The sequence below is a fragment of the Leuciscus leuciscus genome, assembly GCF_965113295.1.
Source record: "Leuciscus leuciscus genome assembly, chromosome: 2".
NCBI lineage: Eukaryota > Metazoa > Chordata > Actinopteri > Cypriniformes > Leuciscidae > Leuciscus > Leuciscus leuciscus.
In genome coordinates, this window is record NC_138726.1 from 23341054 (window position 1) to 23353665 (window position 12612).

The following is a 12612-nucleotide window of genomic DNA, read 5'->3' on the forward strand; positions in this document are numbered from 1 at the left end:
ACCAATGACTTGATGACCAATGATTTTTATCACGTGTCTCTTAAGGTGTGGTTAACACTCCCAATTCCCAAAAGAGTTGGTCAATAATTTAGAATGAATGTAAATTAGAGAGAGTTGGTCAAGTCAAGTCATCTTCATTTATATAGCGCTTTGTTTCAACAATGTAGATTGTTTCAAAGCAGCTTTACAGAGATAAACGTATCATTTAGAGAGATTGTTTTGGCTTTATAGCGGTTCTTTAATAAAGTTATTTTCCAGCTAAAGTTAGTTTTGATTGATCCGCTTCCGTCGCAACGATCATTTGTTATTAAATTAGGGGCCGCCAAGACGACATCGTTCTCTCTACACAGACTTTAAACGCGAACCTGTGATAAACGCTGATGGCGTTCACATGATCATTAAGAATTGGTTCTATAGTTATGTGCGTTTGAATATATGTGCGCAGGTTTGTAATTCCCTACAAACCAAGCCTAAACAAAGTACTGGTCTTTTACTTACTTTTACTTACAGAAAAATACTTACAGAATTTTATTTTATTTTATCATTTCGGGGTAGGTACGCGAACTGAATTTCCCGACAACGCTTAATCTGTAGAGTGGGAAAAGGATCCTCCATAGGGAGAGACAAGTTGGCACTTCAGCACTGCGTTGTCATTGGGTCCAGGCGAAGGTCCTTCATCAGATCTGGATACGGCCTGGATCCGGCAGGCTGCGGGAAAACCTCGGGATAAACAAAGACACTAAAATTAGCGTAGATGCCATTCTTCTTATGATGTAACGAGTACATCAGGATTTATGGGAAGTGTTCCCGGTTCCCTGGTCAGATGATTTATCTGAAGGATTTGATCATCAACAAAATGAAGACACAGTTGTAATTAATTTAATGAAATGTATTAATAGTATATGCAAGAGTAAATACCACAATGATTAATAATGCTAATAATGAATATGCACAGCTATAGGATAATAAACTAATAACCAAAAGGGAAAGTACTGAATTAAATAAAACAAACAAATGATGTAAACACAGAATGGATAAATACAATGTTGTTGAACTGAATGTAGCGATGGAAGAGAATTGTATGGGAATGCTTCTTATGAGAAACCACCTAGATGGCTGTAACAAAATGGTGATAAATGCTTATTTATCATTAAACAAATAATATACAGATTATTTGTAACAAACTGACCCCAGGTAATTGTTATCTAAGCAAGTTAGAAAAACATACGCCGCAGGTATAAACTAATGCCAAGGTTTCTAGAAAGAGGTTTGATAAGTTTATATTTACGTTCCACACAGTCGGGTGATCAGTCCGGCAGTAGAGACGTCTTCCACTGGTGATGCGTGCAGTGGGAAGGGCGCAGAGTTGCAATCCAGTAGTCATTGCCACGCTGGGCTGGAGGATGCTGAACTTCGGATGGTGGACTGGGCAGCTGGGTCTGTTGCAGACTGGCTGCATCACTGAGGAGCTGTGTGGGACAGGCAGTGTCTGCCGAAGCAGTTGTCCTTTGGGGACTAGGCTGTGCTGCTGGAAGAGCTAAACTAGCAAATCTACAACAAAATGGCTGAAAAAGAAAATAATCAAGGTGTTGGTGGCCCAGTCAAAGCCCAGACCTCAACCTGACTGAAATGTTGTGGCGGGACCTTTAGAGAGCTGTGCACAAGCAAATGCCCGCAAACCTCAGTGAACTGAAGCAATGTTGTAAAGAAGAGCGGTCCTAAATTCCTCCAGATTAATGCCAGAGACTGACACTGTCATACAGAAAACGATTTCTTCAACTTATTGCTGCTATAAGTGGCTCTATAAGTAATTGAATTAAAGGCTGTACTTAGTTTGTCACTGATGGATTTTCCATTTTGGTTTTATTTTTGTTAAATAAATAATGACACCATGTAATATGTCATGTGTTGTTGTTCATCTGAAGTTGTATTTACCTACTTTTAAGACCTGTTAATGACCAGATTATTTTTATTATGTTCTGATACATAAAATTATACAATTCTAAAGGGTGTTCTTCATTTTTCACATGACTTTATATTTATTTATTTTGTGAAACTGTGGTACAGTTTTTTTCAGGATTTGTGGGTAAATAGAAAGTTAAAAAGAACAGCATCTCGTATCAGCCAGAATTGTAGTATTGGTGCATCCCTAATACAATGTTTTGAAAGATCCACAATCAACAGAGCTTTTCACACTGCGATTAACCACGAGTTATGGTCGTTCAAAAAACACTGCTTTTAACCCTGGTTAAAAGAACGTTTCACAATTGTAATTTAGAAGCGGGGGCTAGCACCGCTTTTTACCCAGGGTTATGCTCTGGAGCGGGGTTAGTACAGCTTTTGCAGTGCTAAACTTGTACAGTGTGAAACGATGTGGTGTAAGAATGTTAAAGCTAGACGCTTAGCAACAGAAAACCAATCGCGTACATATTTGCGTGCTTTGTACAGACACAGTGTTAGTGTGTCAGATTCTAGTGTGTTTGAAATGTTCTTTTATTATATCTGGATTGGACTTTTCATTGGACAGTTCTTGTTCATTCATAATGTACATTCTTTGTTATGATAAGCATACCATGAAAGACTGCTAATGATCTATCTGTCCTCACAGCTGCTTTGATTCGACCTCCTCTGACCCGCAACAGCAGTGTTTGTCGTTCTCGCAGAAGTCTTTTGTCTCAGCCTTCGTCTCTCTCTGCTGACCCTGACCTGTTGTCCATGGCTTCGGCCCCCCTGGCCTACAGACCCGACGGAGACGATGATCACATCTTCTTCACTGTAGAAAGGAAGGGGTATGACATCTACAGCTTCTTTTTTTCACCTGTTTTTTTTATTTTTTTATATCTTACTAGAATTATATTTTATATAAAAAGCTTTAAAAATTCTATATGTTAATTTGTTAACTTGCATGTCTTTAAAAAAATCGCTTTTATTGTATATGTGAGTAATATCTGAATGTACACTACCGGTCACATTTCTTTTTATGTTTTGAAAGTCTCATATGCTCACCAACGCAGCATTTATTTAATAAAAAATACTGTAAACTGTAATATTGTGAGATAGTATTACAGTATTTTAGAAAAGTTATTTATTCTTGTGATGGGAAAGCTAAATTTTCAGCAGCTATTTTTCCAGTCACACAATCCTTCAGAAATCATTCTAATATGCTCAGTTGGTGCTCAATTATTAATAGTGGTTCTTATTATTATTAACGTTGAGTTTTTGCTACACAAATAACACTATTTTTACTATATTTTTTATCAAATAAATGGTGAGCATAAGAGATTTCTTTAAAAAATATAAAACAAATTAATTATTCCAAACTACTGACTGATAGTGTATCTTTTTTTAGATTATTATGATGCATTATTTTTTATGTTTTTGTTTCACAGGGACCCTCAGGACACATGCTCAGATTCAGACTCTCTCAGTTCCTCTTTGGGTAGGAAGCAGTTCTCTGGTCAAAGTACATATGTTACGGGCATGGATACCCCACCACGTAAAATCTCTCGTGAGGAACAACTTCTCCTGGCGCAAGAGGCCCAGGCTGCGGCCATGGAGACCTCACCTCCTTCCACATCCTCCCCTTCATCTCCTCTTGACTCCTCCTCAGGTCACAAGGGCTCTCCTGACCTTACCCACTATTCCGTCCTCCCAGAATCTCAAAGTTTAACCTTTCAACCTAGAACCAAAGCTGTGGCCTATAATGGCATTCTCGAAAAGTCATACAGCATGGGGCAGCTGCCCGCTGGTGGGACGCCTCCAGAGGGACATTACCCCTCGATTAGCTCACTCGACATAGAAAGCAAAGCTATCAAGGAGCCCAAGCAACTCCAAACCACCTCCTCCCAGGACTCTTGCGATAACGGAGAAAAAAAACGCTCCAAGATCAAGAGCTTGTTCAAGAAAAGCAAAAAGCTGTGAAGAACAGTAGAGAAGAGGATGACATGGAGAGAAAAAGAAGCCTTAAAACAAAATAAATGAGGGTGATGCTGTCAACCAGAAGCCAAAACATTTTTCAGTTTCTTTGTCCTTTTTTATTTTTATTTAAATGGAATGTAGCTCCATCTGGTTACAGTCCTGGGTTGGAAGCCTTTTTTATGGTGATTTCTTTTTTTAGCCTCACATGTATGCCTTTGAAGGCCAGAAAATGTCATAGCATTATGCATAACATGGCCTCTTCACTGTCTTCTGTTAAGGTTTTGTTTTCTATAAAGTGCACCCAAATTATGTCACTAGGAAGGGGTCAGGAAGCATACCAAAAACAAGAAGGGGGGGGAGGGGATGTTGGACGATCAACATTGTACAAATCTCCTTGAAATTTGTCCTATATGTGTGGTGATCCACAAGTGAAAATTCAGTCATTTATTGTCTTTCCATCATGCCCTTCCAAACCTGTATGCTTTTTTTATTTTTTATTTTTATGTGGGACATCATGAACTGTGGTTGTATGGCAAGACCTATGTAACAATTCTTTAAAAAAAAAAATTTAAATGTGGTGATCCACAGAGAAATTATTAGCTTTCAGGTTTGGGACGAACTGAGGGAGAGTAAACAATGACAGAATTTTCCCTTTTGGTTGAACTATTTCTTTTATGTTAAAATCTAACATATTCCCCCGGTTTCACAGACAAGGCTTAAAGTAATAGTTCACCCAAAAAGGAAAATTAACCCATGATTTACTCACCCTCAAGCCATTCTAGGTGTATATGACTGTCTTCTTTCAGACAAACTCAATCTGAGTTATATATATAAAAAAAATTACTGTCTCTTTCAAGCTTTATAATGGTAGTAAATGGTGGTCTTGATTTTGAAGTCCAAAAAAGGTGCATCCATCCATCATAAAAGTTATCCATACGACTCCAGGGGGTTAATAAAGACCTTCTGAATCAAAACGATGGGGTTTTGTTAGAAACATATCCATATTTTAAACTTTATCAACTAAAATAACTAGCTTCTGGCAGACAGCCTACGCAAGTCGATATATACGGCAAAAGAGTAACCCCTGATGCGATGTGCAGTTACATAAGTAGGATGTAGGAGTAGCTTAAAGGGTTAGTTCACCCAAAAATGAAAATTCTGTCAGTAATTACTCACCCTCATGTTGTTCCAACCCCGTAATACTTTTGTTCATCTTTGGAATACAAATTAAGATATTTTTGATGAAATCTGAGAGCTGTCTCACTGCTCCATAAGCTTCTATGTTATTGATAATTAGTAGTGTAACAGCGCAGCGCCTCTGTGTTGTACGTCAGAACGTAGGCTCACTATTGGCCGACGCTGGTCATGTGTGTGATACGTGTGACATACAACACAGAAGCGCTGCGCTGTTACACTACGTGAACTCACTCAAGAGGCCCACATAGAAGAAAATGAATAGTTGTATAAAGTCGTTATTTTTGTGTTTTTTTACGCACAAAAAGTATTCTCGCCGCTTGATAAACTTAAGGTTGAGCCACTGTAGTCACTTGTACTATTTTAAACATTGTCTTTACTAACTTTTCTGGGACGGCAAGTTTCAAAAACATAGAAGCCTATGGAGGAGTGAGACAGCTCTCAGATTTCATCGAAAATATCTTAATTTGTGTTCCGAAGATGAACGAAAGTCTTACGGGGTTGGAACAACATGAGGGGGGGTAATTACTGACAGAATTTTCATTTTTGGGTGAACTATCCCTTTAAGCTCAAACAAATAGAGCTGGGCAACAAACTCAAGCTCCTCTTGTCTTATATCAAAATCTTCTGACATTTCTCTTTAAAATTTCTTGTTTTAGACTTCTAATTCGTGCCTACTGTTTTGCTCTATCCTCTGCTCTTCCGCGTTCTTCAATGCATATGTGTCAGGTCAAGGTTTACTCTTTCGCAGTAAATCGATGCGTATGGCCGTCTGTCGGAATACATAACGTTTTAAAAATTGATATTTTTCTTACACAAACACATCGCTTCGCTTCAGAAGGCCTTTATGCGCACGCACTCCCTGTGGCCGTGTGGAGCACTTTTATGATGGATGGATGCACTTTTTTGGACTTCAAAATCAGGACCGCCGTTCACTGCCATTATAAAGCTTGAAGAGCCAGGATATTTTTTAATATAACTCCGATTGTGTTTGGCTGAAAGAAGACAGTCATATACACCTAGGATGGCTTGAGGGTGAGTAAATCATGGGGTCATTTTCATTTTTGGGTGAACTATCCCTTTAAGCCTAGTACCAGACTAAAATGCATGTTTGAAATGTCCTAATTGAACTAAGGCCTAATCATGGCTTAATCTAAACACTGTCTGTGAAACCAGGCCTTGAATTCACAATACTTTTAACGACAGCTGGATGTTGCTCGAAATATCCCTGCCTTTGACATCACAAGAAAAAGTTTGTAATATTTAGTTAATTGGTAAGGTTGAGGTTTTCCTATAATGTGAAAACCGTCAAAAATCCTTTCCCCTCCTCTCAAGGGCCCAGGGTGGGCTTTCAGCTTTGTCATTTCTGTTTACTGCCACTGAGCTCCTGTACTTGACAATATTTTCTTAAGTAAAAAAAGAGGTAACACTTAACATAAAGCAGCATGTCAGACTGCCTATAATGAACACAATAGTTTAGTAAATTAATAAAAATTACTTTACGTTCTTAAAATGTATTAAATACTTAAGCACTATATTTTAATGATCATTACACACTTCTGTTTTGATTTAAAACACAATTTTGCAATACAAGATTGATGCCAGCAAATTCATAGCAGTATAAAATTCACAGCTGACCTTTGGAAGTGTTTTGAAGACATTTTCAGGTGTGGCGTTTATAAGGCGTCTTGACTAACTGCTGTGTGGAAAGCGCTACTGAATTATCCTGCTAAAGGTTGTTGCACTATTGCTTTCCTTACCGGGAAAGGGTCGCTTTTGGCGGCATAAGAGTAAGTTATGTTAGTTAGATTAAGGAGAATATTTGTAAAGATGCGTTAAAAAGCAGCAAATTGATATCAGAGCCAGAAAAAAAAAATCAATTTGATGGATTTGACGCCTCTTACCATATTTATTCTCTGAAATATTATAAATATGTTTATTAGGAATTATTAAATTGTAGACATTTGATTTCTTTTGGGTAGCTGAGGAAAGATTTTTTTTCTGAGGACAAATGTATATGCAGATTTTGACCCAAAATCCCTCTCTCTTGGACTGAGTGCCCTGTTTCAAGGGCGTTACCATCACTGTGATCATTACCTCTCTTCACTCATACAAATCATCCACAGTGGGGCACTAAACTGATTATGTTTTGGCAAAAAAAAAAAAAAAGAAGAAAAACTAGGTTTTTTTAAATGGCAAGACCTTTGTCAAGTGCCAGAGAGGACAGCGTGACAGTGGTGCCTAAATTTGTTTGTCTCAGAACTCACTCACTCAGCATTGTATACGCTGATACATAGATGAAGGGAAAGAAATGTTTTATGCATATACACGTGTGTTTGTGTGTATATATATTTATACAGTGACTGACATGGACACATGAATGTTGAGATGATTGAGCTGATCTGTTTTTTTGTGTGTGAATATTTGTATACAGTAGAACAAATTAATAAAAAAAAATGAGGCAAAAGTCTCATCTGTGCAATCAATTAAAAACTGTCTGTGAGTTATTATATTACTCTGACACAGCCGATTTCAGTCAGACCAAACTCTGTCGCTGTGTCCTAACCAAATGTGATTGGCGTGATGCATCGCAATCAACAAGCTGTATGCTACTTCAGCTGTAATTTTTGTAAGTGGTGATGGCCTGACCATAGCTGCAATGATGACATATTTATAGGCCAAATCTGGAAGTTATTATCACTCTGGTTTCTCTAATATGGGAATGAGAGAATTCCCACTCCGTAGAGCAGTAGCCTACTGGGGCCACTTGCATAACTGCCAATAGTCTTAAAGGCCATTACATTTCATTATTTTTTTCTGTTAATATCTGTTTGATATAAAAAAGTAAGACTGATTGCCCCTTGACTAACCGCTAGTTGCTCATTCTAGTCTAGGCTACTTAAGACACAGGCTAATTCCGAAATCGCCACCTAAACCCTCAATCACTATTCCCTACGTTAATCCTCTAATACTGTTTACTTGAAGGAGTGAATGAAAACGAGTGAGTGAATTCGAACAGCCGTTGAGCGCACATCAGCTGTACACTCGGTATTGATATACCGGGATAGAATGAGTGCACTCAATAACGTCCACTATGGTTTCGGACACCACTACAAATGGCTGTCCCCTTAAATAATGCCCTATTTGAGGGTATAGGGGGTGATTTCGGATTTAGCCACAGTCTTCACATAATGCAGGCTTCCTCAAATCTGGTTCCAGAGGGGTAGTAACTTGCAGAGTTTAGTTCCAATCCTAATCAAACACACCTGAACAAGCTAGTCAATGTCTTCAAGTCAAGTCAAGTCACATTTATTTATATAGCGCTTTTTACAATACAGATTGTTTCAACACAGCTCTACATTGATAACAGGAAAATAATGCAAAAAAGTTTGTTTCCAGAAGAAAATTGCGTCACAGTCCAGCTAATAAGCTAGTAAGTTCAGTGATGTTTAATTTTAGTTTTTAAAAAAGTTATTAATTTAGTTAATTTATATATACACACACATATACATACATACATAAATAAATATATATATATAGGTATATATACTCTTCATATATATATATATATATATATATATATATATATATATATATATATATATACTCTTCATATATATATATATATATACTCTTCATATATATATATATATATATATATATGAAGAGTTCAGATGCAAAAGCCTCTAAGTGCCATCTGAAATTTTCTTATAGAATTTTTATCAAGCTTGTATATTTAAGTTAAATAATTTCACTTAAATGGAAATGCAAATTACCTAACTATTTATACTTAACTAAATATACAAGCTTTATAAAAATTTCAGATGGCACATAGAGGCTTTTGCATCTGAACTCTTCATATATGTGTGTGTGTGTATATATATATAGCCGCTCTGGAGTAAACAGTGATGTCATCGTCAGCTCAGTTCAGTTCTTGTATAATAGTGTCAATGCAGGCTGATCAATATTATTGTTGAATATTAAATTAAATGTTACATTTAATGTCCCCAACTAAGCAAGCCAAGCCAATGGCAACAAAGGTGGAAAAATGCGACAGTGGCAAGGAACCGAAACTCCATCAGCTGGCAGAATGGTGAAAAAAACCTTGGGGGAACCCAGGCTCAGTCGGGGGCCAGTTCTCCTCTAGCCAGTGAACGAACAGTGTATGATTATGATTCAGGCAGCATTATAGGTCGGAAGTCAGATTGGTTTGGAACAATCAGAATATTATCCAGTTCCATCTGGTTGAAGATCGGAGTCACGCCAGTATGGAGACGGGTTTGTTGAGGATCAGTGCCGATGGCTGTCATGTCGCTGAGTCCTTCACAGGGGAGAGTCTAGCTGACACAACCTCTGCTGACACTTCAGGGCTGCGTTGTGGTCGTGTCTAGGCGCAGGTCCACCATCTGATCTGGATATGGCCCGGATCCGGGCTGACTAGGCGATCATGCGTTGTGCATGTAAAAAAAAAAAAAAGCACTGGTCAATTTAATCAAGTGAGTAAAATCCTAAAATAAAGACAATCAAATGCACCTCACAATTGAGTTTATTAGAAACTGAAGAGTTATCATGTGGGATTTGAATCCAGCTCTTTGCAATTTTATTTGGAGAACCTTATCTTTTTCAGTCACTTAATGTCAGACATTTTTTTACATATTGTATAATGCTGCATTTCCAATGTACAGCTATTTTAGATATGTGAAAATCAGTGTATCAGCTAGATTGTACAGCAGGGAATTCATAGTTTGTATCATATGTATATGAAACCTATATTGGTTGAAATGTATATGCTTTGAAACGTGCAGTAGGGTTGTAATGGACTTATTCTGTTTGTAAGAGATGAAACTCAAAAGTTAGCATTTGTTTCCCTTGGAAAGCTACAATTTTTCCATTAGCTTTTGGATTATTGCAGAAAACAAGCTCTGTGATGAACAAAACTATGACTCTCATACACATTTTGTTCACCAAGATAATTTTCGCATAGAAGCTCAGCTTGCAGAGCCGGCAACAAGGGGGTGGGCATTCGCGAGCCATGATATGAGCTTGAAGGGCTCACTCAAACGAGTTACTCTTTTTTTTTTTTATGAATGTGTACATATTGTGAATTAATTTAATACATTTTGTTAGCTTTCCTGGTAGCCTTCAGTAAACGAACTTGTCTAAGAAAATGATTCATAAAACACATCAATATAATTTGACCCTATGTTTGCTTTCACACTGCCACAGACAAAAATTATATCTACAAAAAATGAAAATATCAGTCAGAGCTTAGGGGAGGAGATAGGGCAAGATAAAGAGACTGAGAGAAAAAGAAAGACTGATGGAGATGAGAAGAGAGCAGGTATTGACAAATAATCTACTGCCCACAGACACGGTTTCATACCTAGTTCTTATCCATTTTTTTGGCCTTCAAAAGTCTTAAATTGCACATACTGTGTGTAGTTTTTTGGGGCATGCCCCCGAACCCCCCTCACATCTACAAGCTCTGTGATAAAAAAAAAAAAAACATGCCTACAGCCCTGACTACAACCTTTGTACATGGAACAATTACTTTTGGGTGAGTTACAGTACATTTAAAATTTTGGTAGTGAGAGATATTGGCAGTATGAGTTTCTGCCAATATCTCTCACTACAAATTTTTTTAAATGTTTTAGTAATTCAGTCTGCCCACAAGGCATTTACTATAACCTTGTAAATAGCGTTTATCTATTATAACCTATTATATCTATTATTTATTTTATGTTGTAGAATAAAACGTGAAAATATCTCGAGCTTGTTAACCATAGACCTTATTTTAGCGATTTAACCCAAAACATCTTCTAAAAACCAATTGACTTCAGAATGATGGGCCGGAAGTTCAAAAATGCTAACCCCCGGGGGTTAGGACTTATTTCTGCCCCACCCTTAAGCATTCACATTTCTGGAAAAATGTTTAAGACAGTAGAATCAGTATTAAAATGGTGGAGAATACTATTTTTGTCCTCTTTTTCCTCAGTATTTCTCTCTCTCTGTCTTTTAGGGAGGTTGAAGTATACATTAGAGCAATAGAAAAAGCAAAAATGTGTTTGTGTGACACCCCATTTATCTTATAAGTGGGCACTGGTGACTGGAGGAGAAACATGCATGATTGCTTTATCAATATAAAGAGAAAGTGAGGAGAATTGTGTTGATGGTTCATCAATTCCACACAGAGATACGGCGAGAAGATTCTTATGATGAATGGTCTGCTCAGAGAGAGAGAGAGAGAGAGCAAGAGCAAGAAGGAGAAATGTTAAAACAACTCAACCTTGCTCGCTCTCATATGTTCCCCCAACATGCTATCTTTCTCTCTTTCTTGTTCATTCAGTGGCATTCTCTGTCTACGCACACACACACACACACACACACACACACACACACACACACACACACACACACACACACACACACACACACACACACACACACACACACACACACACACACACACACACACACACACACACACACACACAGAGAGAGAGAGAGAGAGAGAGAGAACCTGCAAAGTCCCTCTTAATGATCTTGCTCGCAGCAAAAACAGATGTTGCACTAGATGGCAGTCATGTACCATTGAAGGAATGTAGTGGAATGAAGTAAAGCCCCCAGTACCACTCCCAGCTCACAGGTTTAACACGTCTCCTGTGTGTACGTGTGTCAGCATATGTTGTTTGTAACCACAATGACCCTTGGTGCTATCGCACAAAAAAAAAAAAATCTAACATAAACAAGCTTACGGTTTAATTGATTTTTGTCTTTGCTTCAAAAGGGAAATACATTTTGCATAATAATGGTGTTTGTTCATTGCATATGAAGTCACCACAAGAACATCATCATCATCAATGTAGCTGTGCACACCTGCAATGACCGAAGTAAATTGTGTTTTGTCAGTACTGCGTTTGAAAAATGTGATTCTTGACAGTTCATAAAGTGCATTCTGTAGTATGCGTGTGTAGTTTGAATTTAATCCAGGCATACCCATCATGTTGACAATGCTATGTAACGTCAGCCGCATAACTTTTTCTCGACGTTTACAAATTTGAAAAATTCTTTCCTGGGGCCTCATTGGATAGTAAAAAGTCCATCATATGCATACTTCAATCTCTGTGGAAGTAGTAGATCATCCTGGTATTTTTTTGCTTGGTGTGTATTCGGACAATGGACTAAATACTATTTATTTGATGTATAGATTTTCACATACTATATAGTTGGGAGGTAGTCATCTTTGGACATGGGGTGTGCTAGATCATAGAGACAGAGTCATGGTGACTAGCTCCTGAATGGTTTCATGTCTACGGAATGTAATAAGTGGTTTGCCGACAGCAGATTTTCACCCACACCTTTTGACGCTCCTTCTGGGTGAGCGGAGAGTACCGCTGAAAGATGAGGGCTGTGGTTTTCAAGTGTCACAGTGGCTCATATTCTCTCCGCTGGAGAGAAATCACAGCTAATGCAGCTCAGGTCTCTAAGGGGGGAAACACT

General features: G+C 37.9%; 1 protein-coding gene across 2 annotated transcripts in view; it reads left to right on the forward strand.

Annotated features, from left to right (window-relative positions):
- Positions 1–7598, forward strand: part of stim2b (stromal interaction molecule 2b) — a 56081-nt gene extending 48483 nt beyond the window's left edge. For both annotated transcript variants that reach the window (XM_082151948.1, XM_082151949.1), the window contains 2 exons: positions 2609–2789; positions 3390–7598. In XM_082151948.1, coding sequence (XP_082008074.1) covers positions 2609–2789; positions 3390–3921 — 713 coding nt within the window. In that variant the 3' untranslated portion in view covers positions 3922–7598. The remainder of the gene's footprint in view (positions 1–2608; positions 2790–3389) is intronic.
- The last annotated feature ends 5014 nt before the right edge of the window (positions 7599–12612 follow it).